Genomic DNA, 15,045 nt, shown 5'->3' on the forward strand with positions numbered 1-15,045 from the left:
GGCGCACTAAGCATTAGAAAATCTTTTATATTACCTAACATAAATTAATTTCTGAGCGATAAAATCCCATCTCAAGTTCCAGAATATCCATTTTTATTTTAAACAATGCGAGACACTTTGGGGAAAATTCAAGAACTTTTAGTAAGTTTTTTGGTCACTTCTGTTTCGTAAAAAAGAAGTGATTCTTATATATCTTGGCGGTCCTGCTGACTACAAGAATTTTTTTTCTTGATTTCATCCCAAAGAGTCAGAACTTCCATGTTTTGGACAAGTTCTTAATGAAAAAAAAAAGTTTTTTTCAAGTTAGATTTGTGATTATTTCACCGTGTTATTTTCTTTTTCTATTCACCCAATAATTCTTTAGGAGTAAAAATCATTTTTTAAACAAAAACTAATAAAAGAAAAAGATCCTCTTTTCTTTCTTTCTTTCACAACAAAAATTAATTAATTAATTAATCTACTAGAATTCGTTTCTTTCTCCTTCAAAATATTTAAATGATTTAAATATTTCTTTATAAGAATAAAAATCATTCCTAATTCAAGAAGTCAAGGAACAGAAGTGACCAAAAAACTTACTAAAAGTTCTTGAATTTTCCCCAAATTGTCTCGCATTGTTTAAAATAAAAATGGATATTCTGGAACTTGAGATGGGATTTTATCGCTCAGAAATTAATTTATGTTAATATAAAAGATTTTCTAATGCTTAGTGCGCCAAGGGTAAGATTAAATTCTTTTTATTCCGAAAATTCTTTTATTTATTAGAGCGAATTAAATAAACGTAATTAATTATCTCATTAAACATGACATAAATGTGTAAAAGAATAAAAACATAATGTGAAAAAAAATTATTTGGCGAGATTTGATCCCGAGACCAAAAGCTATAAAACCACTACGCTATACGTCATCTAGGCGACCGATACCGGCGTATGAGCAAAAGTCCCATATGAAGTTTTACACACCACGCTTGCAGGAGGAAGGAGCAAATACACACATAGCATGCGCGCATGTGTGAGTACTCACCAACGCACGCAGCAATAAGGCGATTTTTCTAGAGATTTATGATAAAGTTTTTTTTTTATGTATGAAAATTGTGTGAAAATTGGAAAATTACCTTCGCAGAAAGAAAGAAGAGGAAAAACGATTTTTCTGGGCCAGGAAAATGATACAGTTGCCATGAAATTTCCAAAAAGAGGATATTATACATACTTTATACATGAAAAGTGTTTTTTGCGAATATATTTAAGTGAGATTTTCATGGAAAGTGAAAATTCATGACATCGAAGAGAACAAAAGTCTTCAAGTAGGAAAATTCCTTAATATTTTAGGTGAGAAAATGGTGAAAGCGGAAAATGTCCATGAAAGATAAGAAACTTTCCTTTGTACCTCCTTGGTTAAGAAATAATTTAGTTCGAATTTGATTAATTTTTTTAGTATTAATATTGCGAAAGGCTCCGGCGGCGGCGGCTTGAAAAAAAATTTTTTTTCCCAATAGTCGGCGGCGGCGGCTTGATTTTCTGGAACCACCGGCGGCGACGGCTTGAAAAAAAAATTTTTTTTCCAAGACTCGGCGGCGACGGCTTGAAAAATCGCATCGGCTGCCGGCTCAAGCGGCTTGAGCCGTCGTCGGCTGGGGGCCCTGAAAGGAACACACACACGCCTGGATGACGCGCAATTGGGGAGCGTTCCCTCATTTGCAAGGAAATTCCCCACAACAGTTCCAAGACGTTGAAAAAATTTCTAAGAAGACTCTCCAAGGTTTTTTTCTTCGGTAAAATTTTTAGATAAACTCTTCTTTATTTAATGCACATTTTTTATACATTTTTTCTTGTCTTTGACCTTTGTACGGGACAAAAATAATTCTCACAAGATTTTATTCTTTAATAATTTTTTTTTATATCTCTAAATGAGGGTGCAAGAAATTGTTTTTTAGTAAGAAAGAAAGACGTGGACTCATTCCTTGATTTTCTTAAGTATGCAAAAGGGAAAACATTAAACTTTGAGCTTTTTTGAAGTTGCCTTTAAAATAAAGAGAATTAAGCTTTCTTTATAAATTTATTTTAAAAGAGAAAAAAATATAAAATTTTCAATGATTTTTCGTTGTTTTTTAGGCGAATTTTTGATATATTTTCTTAAAACGTTGAAAAAGAAAAATAAATTCCTTCAAAACATTGCCCCCAAATGGGGTGAAAGGGCTCAAATGCAGGTAGAATGGGGTAAGGAAATGTCTCTGATTTTACAGCACATAAAAGTCACTCGTCGAGGGAAGCATAATTTCACATTTTGAAACACCTCTTATTAAAGCTCTTAAAGCTCGCAAAAGGAAGTTTTCCAAGCAGGTGGTGTGGTCAGTAAAATAGCAATAAAATTTCCCTTTTAAAGTTTTTGAAGGAAAAAGAAAAAATTATCCAGCTAAAAAAAAACAAAGAATTAGAGGAATTGTTAAAGAAAGAAAATTCAAATAAATTTTCCCGGGCTTCAAGAAAAGAGTCCACGTGAGGGAGGGATTCAGGAAGGGATCTCACCTGCTGATTTGCTATTTACATACCCCACACGTATGAGGGGGAGGCCTCCCACTACGTCCTAGCAATGAGTGTGGCCAGGAAGTTGCCAAAGTGTGCCAAGAGGAGGATCCCCGTGGCCTCCCGGGGGATATCCGTGTGCCAGGATGCAGCAACATTGGTTGCATTGCAGCACTGACTGGCAAATGTGACAACTTTGGGGTAGTACTCATTCCAGAATTGCACTGAGCCGTAGTTCATGTTTGAGCGATCACTCATATTGAAGGCACGATCCACAATGAGGATCCCCGGGGAGTCTGCTGTGAATTTCTCCCACTTTATGTACACCCCCATCTCGGTGGGATTGCCGAATTTTGCAAAATTCGCCCAGAGTGTCATGATAATCTCGGCAATTTGCTTATCAGCACGATCCCACTGCGCCCCTGACGGAAGCTGTGCCCAGTAGGGGAGTCCCCAGACGAAGAGAGCATCAAATCCATGGGGCACACCAACCCACTCGGGAACACCCTCGAGAACTCCCGCAGAACGGGCTTTCATGTCGAAGCGATAGGCAAAGACATCACCCTTCTTCTGACTCATTGCAGCTGCCAGGGAGATTGCTGGTGCTGCAAACTTCTTCTCCGTACTGAAGTCAATGAAGCGCTTCCGCAGAACTGTTGGCTCCATCGTGGGCGGGTAGGGTTTGTACACGAAATTCACGGCATCTATCACAATCTGATTGTTGCCAGCACAGGAATCATTTGATTCAAACTGGGAGAGTTCATTGAGAACCATGTCGCCTGGACGAAAGAAATTACCTCTCCTTGTAAGAAAAGATATTCAAGAAGAACTGGAAGCTTCCAAACTTACCCAGAAGTGTGTCGTACATCTCACTGGAAATTCCCTCGGTGAGAATATCCCCAACAGCCAGCTCCAGCACTTCCTCCATGTCGGTGAAGCCAATCATGAGTGGGACTTTGTGGATCTGCCCTCGTTCCACGAGTGCCTTTGGGGCATCCGGCACAAATGGTGTAGTTTGATTACTCAACCCATCATCAATCACCGGCCCCCAATCATTCACAGGAGCACTATCAGCAAGAATCTGCGCTGGGACATTCCGCAGGCAGTTGATGAGTTTCGACGTTGGCCTCCGGAAGCACCCAAAAGTCTTTGCTGTTCTATCCAGGGCACTTCCATAGGCTTTCGCTTCGCGGACATTTGTCTCCAGAAGTGGGCTGCCTGACATCATAATAGCACGCGTGAAGAGTCCCTCAGACCAATCACCCGAGATGAGATGAAGCCCAACACTAATTGCCCCCGAAGCATGCCCCATGGCTGTGATGGAGGCCTCATTGCCACCGAAGAGCTTAATATTCCGCTTCACCCACAGTAGGGCAGCTGATTGATCCATCAGCCCAAAATTCCCTGGAGCTTCCCCATCGGCCGTGGTGAGGAAACCAAAAATCCCCAAACGGTAGGCAATGGACACAACAATGACCTTCTGCTTGAGCACAAGTTGGAAGGGATTGAGCTCAGTGGCACTACCCGATGAGAAGTCACCACCATGTAGCCAAGCAATTACAGCATAGCCATCCGGAGGAGGAGGAGCTGCGAAGAGAATTAAAAAAAATTTAATTTTTTGATAGATCTTTCGGGAGCTTTCGGCAGTTGAGCTTTTCTTTAGCTTTTAGACTTTTTAGAGCTTTTTTGCTTCCAAGTAATTTATTATACATAACAAAAAGCTTCTCAATTTTCCTTTCCTTTATTCTTTTAATTGACTGAAATAGAGCTAAAAGCTCGCAGAATTCGCTCCATTTATTAAGTTCTTTCCCTTAATTTCTTTTTTAGTTTAGCGCACGAAAGTTAGTTTTTTGGGAGACATTTTCCTGATTTCCCAGAAAATATTTAAGTTTTCCCATGACGACTATCTTATAGGAAATTTTCCAGGCTACAACTTTGTCTCAGACGATTATTTTCTAACTCAACGGGAAAATGTATTTTCAGTCTATTTTCCGAACCCTTGCACTTTTAACTTTTTGCCCCAACCATGAGGCAAATTGTTAATTTACGTTTTTGTCCTTAACTTTTAATTTTATGAATTTATTTCATCTAGACACTATAAAAGCAATTGAGAATAAGATAATTGAAAATGTGTTGTCTTGTCTTTCTAACTTTTTGTCCCTGTTACCTCTATATATTTCCAAAGCAACTTAAAGGGGTAATTATCTGCTGAATATTTGAGAAATTATTCCGAATATTTTGCGATAGAATTCAAAGAATTTTGCTGATTTATCGTGAATAATTTAAATATTCCGATTATTTAGTAACAATTTATTCCTTTTATTTAAATCTTTCCAACAAAATATAAATCTCTTAAACATTTTATGTTGAGTACCTACATATTTATTATTTACTTAAATGCCCCCATTGTTTCCAAGAAAAGTTGGTCATTCGTTCTTGAAGGAAAATTATTATTTTCCCGCGCGACATTTGATGGAAAAACATGCGTAATATCCCTCCTCGTGGGGCTTATCAGATGGCATGGAAGTTAATACGAGCTGGACACACACCAGTACAAAAAAATAACGGTCTTCTGGGGGGCGGGTGATGTGGGTGGGACTCTGTGGAAAGCTCCATAAGTCAAGTGTGGACAATTCCGAAGTTCCTCTCATGCTGACACACACGGGAAACAATTAGAAACACGACAAATGAACATATTTTCCATTCTCGCCCCCATTTTTTTGTAGTACTTAACGTGCCAAAAAAAAGGGGGCCACCTCCAACTCCCTGATTTGCACGACTTGAGCTCCTTTTCTTTAGCACCATCACCCCTCGTCTTTTGTGTAGCCTAAATGCCAATTTATTTGCATAATTAAGCTCCATTGGCGGGAAATTTTTTTCGTTAAGAGGGCCTACAAGTGAGTAAAGCTTTTTTTTATTTTTATTTTCAATCCCGCCCCCACATGAGAGTTTTTTATTTATGGTGCTTTCTGGCGTTTGTCCATGCTGTCTTGGGGGTGGTAAAAAAGGGGTCGACAGGACTCCCTCCCCCCTCCAACTAAGTCAGGTAGAAGAAGAAGAAAAAAGCTCCCAATTAGCAATTCAATCGCAAAGACGATGGGGCGATGTGGCGCGTGGCCCAGGTGAAAGGCTAAAGGGTAAAATGTTAATTTCATTGCGGCGTCTCTTCGTGGTTTGAAAGCGAAATTTTCAACCCAAAAAGCCGTTGCCCTCTTATCGTCTCACACAAATCTTTCTTCGTCGTGAGAGTACCGCTTTTGGCGGGGGCAAAAATGTGAATTTATTGCCTCCATAATTGAGTCTCTCGCTCTCTTTAAATGTGAAGAAAGCTCTTCACACAGTAACTTCGCGTGAAGACAGAAAGCTTCCTTTCCACGCTATATGCCAAAAGTTCGGGAGAAGTTCAAGGCAAGAAAACAATAAAAAAAAACTTTTCAGATCGGATATTTATTTAACGGTCAATATTTGAATGAATTTTCAATGGATTTTCTTTGGGAGCTTTGGGAGTTTCATTTTTATTTTGTGAATTTTTTAAAGAGATTCTCTCAAGGTAGTTCAAGGTTTTCTTTCAGCTTTTGAGCTTCCTTAAAGCACTTGGAATTGGTTTTTAAAGTTCATTGCGTTTTTATCGAATTAAGGGATTTTTTTATCGGATTTAGACAATTTTTATCATATTCAACGATTTTTTATCGCACTTTGTTATATTCTTTAAAAATTAATTAGGTAATTAAATTAATTAATTAATTAAATTCAATTATTAAATTAAATTATTAAATTTTTAAATCCTCCAAAAAATATTTTCTTGATTCATTCCTACCTAGCCTGATAATTAGGAAATAATTAATCTTTTGAGGAACTAAAAAAAATGATAAATTGTAGATTAAAATTAATTCTACAGAGAACCTTTTATTAAGAAGAATTCCTCCTGCTAATTCCTTGTCCTAGGTCTCCTTTCTTAGCCTTTAAATCATAATTTTCTAGAGAACTTTTGCACTTTCACACGAAGCAAGAGCCTCACAATCCCTTCCAAATTACTTTCCGCTGCAGCGCCCACAAAATGTTTTCAATTTACAAATTTGTGGTTTCCGCTTCCAATTTTGCCCTTCTGCTGCTGCTACTTTCCTGCCCCTTTTCCCGCCGCACACAAATACGTAGGATAAAATATGACCCAAAAGGGATTTTTTCCACGTGAAAATTAGCACAAAGAAAATGGCCCAGAAAATGTGAAAATTGTGTTCGTGCGGAGTTAGAAAAAAAAATGTGGAGCAAATTTTCTTTTTCTTTAATTGTTTTCTCAGAAATTCTTTTGCGGGCATAGAGATGCAAATATTATGTAGGTGTTTGTGATAAGTACTTTTAGTTAGAAAAAAGCGCGTGATTTTGAGTAATTAAGGAGACTGATTTTCTGGCACACCACTCACCAGTATTACTGACCACAAAACTCCTTGTAAATCCATCTCTGTATATTGGGTCAAATGGGGCCACGACGGATGAGGAAGTAAAGTGAGAGAAAGAAGAAAAATAAAGAAAAAATGAACAAGGAGGTGAAAGTGGTTTGGGGGTGGTTTGTCGGCGTGGGAGGGCATGGCGTCGTGTAATCAGTTAAATAAAATCGCGTCCTGTAGGAGGTTTGTTAACCTCAAATCCCGCGCGCTCACCGCTTGCCGCCAAAACGCCGCGTGCACCCACATTTTGTTTGGGGAACAACGCGGGGAGTACTGTAGGAGAAGAAAAAATAAAATGAGGAGAAAAACTCCTAAAAGCTTTCGTGACACGCAACAATTACATTAAAGTTGCTTTCGGCGGGATTTTTAGAGCCCAAAAAGGAGGAATTTACACTCTCATTCTTAAATGCAAAGATAAATATTAAATATAGCATGGATGGAACAGTATAAAGCGAAAGAACGGTAAGTAAAACTTACGGGCTGTGATTCTTTCTTTGTCAGTGAAATGTGAAGATGGCTGAAAATTGAGGATGGGCAAATTTTGAGGAGAGACTTACTCGCGAGCCGAATCACAGCCAACGCGCAGAAATTTTAAAGAAAGCCTTAATCGTGGCGGGCGTTGGCTGTGATTCAGCTCACGAGTAAGTCTCTCCTCAAAATTTGCCCATCCTCAATTTTCAGCCATCTTCACATTTCACTGACAAAGAAAGAATCACAGCCCGTAAGTTTTACTTACCGTTCTTTCGCTTTATACTGTTCCATCCATGCTATATTTAATATTTATCTTTGCATTTTTATATGTATATATAATGTATATATCTATGCATTTATATATATATTTTACTTTACTTTTATGTATATATAAAACGCCCCGCTTCGCGGGGCGTTGGTCTTATACAACTCAAGATATTACATGTTAAATTTAAAACGCGATATCTCCGGAACGGCTACATAGATTTTTTTCATTTTTGGCATGATAAAAGATATTATAGCCAGCTATAACATATCAAAATTTGAAGCAATTCTATAAAGCGGTGCTCGAGATATTCATCGAAAACTCATCGAAAATTTTGTTTTCGATTTTAGCGCCACTTGCGGTCATTTTTTGAACTTGCAATGTTCCGAGCAGTTGTAGGGCTCATTAATATCTTTCATTTGAGCCCGAGTTGATCAAAATCGGTCAAGCCGTTCTCGAGTTATGGCCGATTTTCGATGAAAAATTGTGGCGGCCATATTGGCTAAACGGCTTGGCCGATTTTCGAAAATTAGGTATCGTTGGAAAGGTCTTGATGGCCCCTACAACATATCAAAATTTCAGACCTCTAGCTATAATAGTGACTGAGATATAGCGAAAACAAAATTTGGGGGTTATTCAAAATGGCGGACGGAGGGGTGGGGGGTCGGATCTGACTTCATAATCGGATGTCTTCCACCCGATATATGAACTTTGCCGTTGACCGCAAGTCTCTATCTATTACCATTCTCTCACAATTTAGCGTTATATTCCGGCCGGCCAGCCGGCCGGCCGGCCGGCCGGCCGGACACATTTTTGGCGCATACGTTTTTTGGAATGTAGGGACCCTAATTCGTGCTCATCCCAAGTTTGAGCCCGATCTGACGACTTTGCATTTTAGAGTGTACACAGAAGCTGTGCTTCTTTGAAGAAAGAATCACAGCTAAAAAAAAAAAACAACGACGCGCTCTTGATGATTTAAATTTTGGCGCCGTTTTTATTAATTTTTCTTTTTTTTTTAATTAGCTTTGACGAGCTTTGACATTTTGTCATCTATAGGATTTTCGGTAGTTGCTGTCTCTTTCATTCAACAACCATTTGCTCCACATTGAATTTTAAAGTCTCATTTTTAGGGATTTCTCCCTCCAAAGAGAGCTAAAAAAATGATAAAATCAAATCAAATAAGTGAGCAAACAACCCAGCAGGTAAAAGATTAATGAATTCCCTAAATCCTTTCGAGGAAACCCCATAATTGTTGTAAAGGAAAAAAATGGTGGTGGGAGTGATGCCCTAAAAAAATCCCGAGACTTGGCGAAAATCCAGTGAAAGCCCCCAAAAAATTTGTGGAGAAAATGTGAGATCGCGTGAGGGCAAAATATTTATTTATCGATTTACCAACTCTATATATTTTTCCATTTCGTATCCTTTTCACTCTCTCGCGGTATTCCTGGCTTTTTTCCATGCTTGTGAAATGCCTCTGCAACGACCCTCCTGTGCCCTTCTTCCCCCATAACTTCTTCCATTCCAAATGAATTGCTCACCCCCTCCCCACAAAAAGAAAGGGAATTAATTCAAATTGGTCTGCGTTTCTCATCTTGTCTCACGACGACGACCGGAAATGCCAATCGCGATTGTGAGGTTCGAAGAAAAATAACCACCTTCGCTTAATTTAACCCCGCGTGACCGATAAGACCGCAGCGCTGCGGTTAAAAGGACGCAGCAAAAAAGAAAACGAAAGTAAACGGACCGGGTTATTTCTTTAATCAAATTTTTTCTCAGGGGTAATTTCAATGCAGAAAATGACCAGTAGCATTATGAATTTATGTCTTAAATTTATGCGTTCTGAACACCTCGCGAATTTGCATTTTATTCGAGAGGGAAAATTAGTTTATGACGTGATGGCTGAAAAAAAAATCCGCCGCAGTCATGAACTTTTGGGACATTTAACCTTTTATCAATTTTACAAATCGACATGAAAAGTGTGCTAAAAAGTAATTTTAAAAAAGGTTACAGTCGTTTAAATTAATTATTTTCCCATTAAGAACACTCATAAAAGGACTTTGGAATTTGGATGGAGCTACAAAGTCCTAATTTTTGGAAGATTTACTTGGAAAGGGGTTGATTCTGTTAAAAATCTTTCTTTTCTATTTTTAACAATTCATCTTAAAAGATTTTGACAGTTTGTTTCTTTTGGTTTTTAAAGAAGAAGATCTCTGTGATTGTTTTTTATAACAACAAATCCTTCGTTTTTTTTCTTTTATGGAATAACAAAAAAAAAAGATTTTAAAATATCAACTGTCAAAATCTTAGAACAGCTTTTAATTAAGAAAAGAAAATAAAAGATTTTTGACAGAACCGACCCTGAAAGTTTAAAAATTCTTTGATATTCTAAAAAATCTAGGCTATTCAAGCTATTCTGGCAGGCATCCAATTCAAGGAAACATCCCTATATGCCTGAATAAGCTCCTTTCTTTAGGCATATTTTTCCCCATTTTATTAATTTATTTCAGCTCTCATTTAAATGGCTAAAAATCTAATTTTAATCTCAAAACATTTAACGTATTTAAGCTGTTTCTAACTCTAGTCAAACTCTCCTCAAAAACCTTTAGTTTCGATCAAAAAATTCCACCAATATCTGTGGGAAATTCCACCTTTTGAATTTACAATGAGGAAAAAATACCTGAAACAAACTAATTCTGATGGTTGCAAATTTAGGAGAGTGGAGTTGAAAATACACCCACAGGCACGCTCATGGGGTACACACGAGAACAATGTCGGTATTTTCGCATATACAGGGGTTGTACCCACTGTATGCAGAAGAAGGGCAATAGCTCAGCAATTGAGGGTGGAATAAATTGCAAAAGATCGCAATCATGCTTTTTCTGTCAATTCTTCCTTCTTTTTGTGCAAAGGGCTGGTCGGGGAAACATTGTGGGAGGAATTTAAAGGGCTGCGGCTTTCAATTGCGGGGGATGCTCTCAAAATAATACCTACAATGTTGCGTGGGTGGTGTGGTGTTGATAACCTTGCGCCGAGCTGAAAAGTGGGACAGTCATTCAAGCACTTCAAGCAGCAGACTGAATGAAGAGAGTCAAAATTGATATTTGATCTATAAATATTTTAAAGCCCACTTTAAAACTCTGTCCGTCGATATATATCTCTGTTTTGAGTGAGCTTTTTTGTCGATAATTGTGGGATTCAGCGACATGCAGCACAGTCTGTTGTTCCAATTTCTCACTGCAAAATGTTAAATTATCATGTCTTCGCATGGGAACTTCTTGATCATTAATTTATAAAACTTTACGTGGAGTACGTGGAATTGGAGAAGGAGAAAGTTTTAGCACACTTTTGCAGGGTATTAAGTCATTTTTCTCGCACTCAATGAGCTTTTAAAGGTCAAGATTACGGCAATTTTGTCTGCAATCCACTTAAACTTTGGCGCGCATTTAGGGTCGCTTCTTTTGTCCCCGAAATTACAAAGCTGGCAATTCAATGGCAATTTTCACCAATTTTCTCTACAAAGAAAAATGTTTCGTAGAGAAAAATTCCTTTCTCAAAAGGGCGACATGCAAAGTTCTTGCACGCGTTTGAGGAATCCATCTGGGAGCTTTTTTTGCAACTATGTATACAACAAAAAAAAGTTAAGAATTTAAGTAATTAATTGGCGTGAGCTTTCCACTCATTTTTTCTGCCTCTTCATTGAGCTTTTTTAAGGACTCTAAAAAGTTTTTCTCCAGGATTTTTCTATATACCTTCAGGTAAGCACACGCCGTTAGCATTCACGGTCGCTTCGTGCACCTCGTCTCCCTATAACTTTTCCACCCCGTCCTCCCCCTCCCCCGTTTTTCCACGTCAATAAGGGAATGAGAGGGGGCAGAGAATGGATAAATTGTGCACGCGGAGAGGGAATCAATAGCAATGTCAATATTTTGAAAATTTATTCATAGATTTATTTGTCATGAAATTGCCTCACAGACGGTAAACATTCTATGTACAAAAACATATCCAGCAATGTGTAACGATGAAGGAAGCTCGAGGGTGCCATCAACAAGGGAGTGCTATGGAGGGTTTATTTTTGCGCAAAAGGACGCACCAGGATTTGTAAAAAAAAAATGAACCAAAAAGGAAGTTCCTTTTAGCTTTGTGAATTTGGCGGGAATTCCTTGAACTAAATAAATATTAATGGGCAATTGTGGGTAATTTGTGATGAATGTCTTCCATCAAATGAGTGAGTAATAAAAGGGAATTTGTTGTCCCTTTTCGAAGGTTACCAAAAGGATTTAATTGACATTATGCTCCTTTTTCTCATAAAAAGACAAAGCTTGACCTTCCAACGGGAATTAAACATGGAGGTTAAGGATTTAGCGGTTTTAGTGAGAGAATAAGGAGACTATAAATTGTCTCAATGGGATAATTATTTCATTTACAACCTCCGAAGTCTTCTTTTATGATTCAATATCTTGAATTCTTACAATTTGAATCATATTTGAATGTTTAAGAGAATTATTTTAATGTAATTCTTAAGGATAACCTAAATTATTATAAAGGGTTCTCAATATGGCGAATGTAGGGCGTGGGTGGTGAATTTGAAAAGCAATTCACCAAAAAGTTTCATTTTCCAAACCACCCTGCGAACTAAAATTGTCCTTAATTTTTATACAAAGAAATATTAGAATTTCACAGATTTTCCACTCATCATCCAAAAATTATCCATTTAAAGGTTTTAATTTACTTTTGGCCCATAAAAAGACAAAGTTTGACCTTCCGACATGGACTTTACTTTTTTCTAGCGCATCAATAGGTTGACTATAAAAAGGAATTGACTAATGGACTAAATGCGATAAAAAAAAAATATTTTTCAAACTTCTCAAGCTTAATTCCTTCAATTAAGGACTTAAATAGTGAAATTTTTATTTCTTTTCTTTACTTGTATTTATTTTTCTCAAAAATTGAGAAGGTGGGGCGTGGGTGGTGAATTTAAATCGTTTAATTTTAAAATTATAACTGCGAAGAAATTTTCTATAAAATTCTTTTCACAAAGAATTTTTACCGAATTTTCAAGGAATTTTCAGCACGAATCCCCCACTCACCATCAGGAATGTAGACATTGAGATAGAGACAATCCTCATCGTAGAGCCTCGGTGGAGATGCAGTGGTCACATCTCCATCACCACTACCACTACCACCACTGCTAACCATTGAACTACCCACAGCAGCACTTTGGGGCACTATGATAGCCTGCAGAGCCTCCTCATGCTTCTTTGGGGTCCTTGTGGCGCTCTGGAGGCAATCTGCCGGCAATTGGCTGGCATTCCGTACACCCTCCCACGTTGGTAGATTATCAACAACGGGTGGGGCGAAACGATTCTCATTGATGGGGGGTTGGGCATAGGGAACCCCGAGGTAGGCCACAACTGTCTGGATGCGAAACATTTTGAGGTAGGTGCCCATGAGGGTGCCCTGATCGGGAATTGTGACCATGGGGAGCTCTCGTGCCCCATAGACAACCTCAACGAGCTGAAAGAGCAGGAAACACACGACAATCTTCACCAGAAACATCACGCCCCATAAAGTAGCCACACAGCTCCGGCAGAAATCACATTATATATATAGATCACAGAGGGATGCGTGGGTGAGGGGTAAGCGCAATTTCGTATGGGGGGCCTCTTTCACTCGCGCTCGCGGATTCTTCACCACTTTAAGGAGGATTCGACTGCCCACGAAGGACTCAGACATGCAACTGAGGAACGTCTCAGCTCGACGGGTTTGTTTTCTTTTGCCTGGCGCGCGCGTGAGGCACAACCATCGCGGAGTGGAGGTTTATTGCTCTTTCACCCTCGCACCAAATATGGGGGCGCGATTCCCCAAGCGGCTTACCCCACAGAGGGGTAGCAGAAGCTGTGGGGCAATGGTTCGCCCCAAAATAAAAAGAAAACTTTTCCTCATCCTCTAAATTTTTTTGAGGAGGAAACAAGATGTTTGTTTGGCGTAAAGTGCCCCGAAAATTGAGGCCACATACCCCCGAAAAATCTCAAAATTCGCTTCATAAATTCATTGAGGATTTTTTTTGAGTGTACACAAAGTGTTGTAGACAAGGTGTCTGCTAATCCTGCTAATTTTATTAAGGATGACAGGAATAATTAAAATAATCAAGGATTTCTACTAAAGCTCCACAAATTGTTCTTTTTGTGATTCAATTCTTAAGTTTTTAGCTAAAAAGAATTAATTGGCATCGATTCCACTGGAAATATTTTCTGTTCTAAGCTTTCTTTCGTTCCAATGATTCTTGATAAATCTAGCACTTTTTTGATCATTAGAATTTTTTACAGTTTTACCATGAAATAGGTTCATGCGTTATGGTGCTATGCAGGAAAAGAATGTCAAGAGAAAATGATCATGACATTTTTTCCTAACATTTTTTTTGTCATTCCCTCTCACTCCCACTAATGTATTTCTGTATCTTTCGTCTTTCTCTGACGCATGCTTCCGACATTTTCATCATTCTTTTTTGTGCACTCAACATGTTTTTCATTTCGTATTATTTTCTCAGTATTTGGGGATATTTTTCCAAGAAAAAGGGAAAATGGGCTTTGCTGAAGTGTTCTCAGTGCCAGGAAAGCCGTGAAAAGTGGAAATTTATGGTCATTTAGCGGCCAAATATGTGAAAATGCGCGAAGTGAAAAATCAAAACACTCTTTCCCTGACCAATTTTTACGGGATATTTTTCTGTATTTTCACGACACAAATCACTTCCTGCAGGTTTTTTGGACCTTCCTAAAGGTCATCTGCATACGTAAAGTCTGCCTGAGGTCAGGGAATTGTAGAAACTGCAGTTTTCACTTATTTGGCCGATAAATACCTACGATTTTCCACTTTTCACATTTTCACAGGCACTTAAAACACTTCCACAAGTCTCTTTTCACTTTTCCCGAGCTAAAATATCACAATTTACAGAGAAAATTGCAGAAAACTAACAAATACGTTGACTTCACAAGAGCTGGAAAAAGAATGACAGAAAAAAACATGTTCCTGCGACATTCTTTTTCAAGCTCTTGCGTAGTCAACACGTTTCTTATTTTTCGTCAATTTTCTCTGTGAATTGTGATATTTTAGCTCGAGAAAAGTGAAAAGCGGCTTGTGGAAGTGTTCTTAGTGCCTGTGAAAGTGTGAAAAGTGGGAAATCGTGGGTATTTATCGGCCAAATAAGTGAAAAACAGTGAAGTTCGACAGCAAAACATTCACTCCCGGACCAGTTTTTCGCGTTCAGGTGGGATTCCACCACCCAGGAAGCATTTACCTGACCCCAGGCAGACCTTCCCTATGCAGAAAACCTGTAGGAAGATACAAA

The 15,045-nt window shown here is 38.4% G+C and overlaps 1 protein-coding gene across 1 annotated transcript; it reads right to left on the reverse strand.

Moving 5' to 3' along the window:
- Positions 1-1,756: 1,756 nt before the first annotated feature.
- LOC129793491 (cholinesterase) lies at positions 1,757-13,408 on the reverse strand. The gene is made up of 3 exons (XM_055833583.1): positions 12,788-13,408; positions 3,369-4,106; positions 1,757-3,298 (listed from the first exon to the last, which is right to left on the reverse strand). Exons 1-3 carry the CDS (start codon positions 13,254-13,256, stop codon positions 2,574-2,576), a joined length of 1,932 nt encoding a protein of 643 aa, XP_055689558.1. The 5' UTR covers positions 13,257-13,408; the 3' UTR covers positions 1,757-2,573.
- Between the last annotated feature and the right edge of the window lie 1,637 nt (positions 13,409-15,045).

The sequence above is a fragment of the Lutzomyia longipalpis genome, chromosome 3, assembly GCF_024334085.1.
Source record: "Lutzomyia longipalpis isolate SR_M1_2022 chromosome 3, ASM2433408v1".
In the NCBI taxonomy this organism is placed as follows: domain Eukaryota; kingdom Metazoa; phylum Arthropoda; class Insecta; order Diptera; family Psychodidae; genus Lutzomyia; species Lutzomyia longipalpis.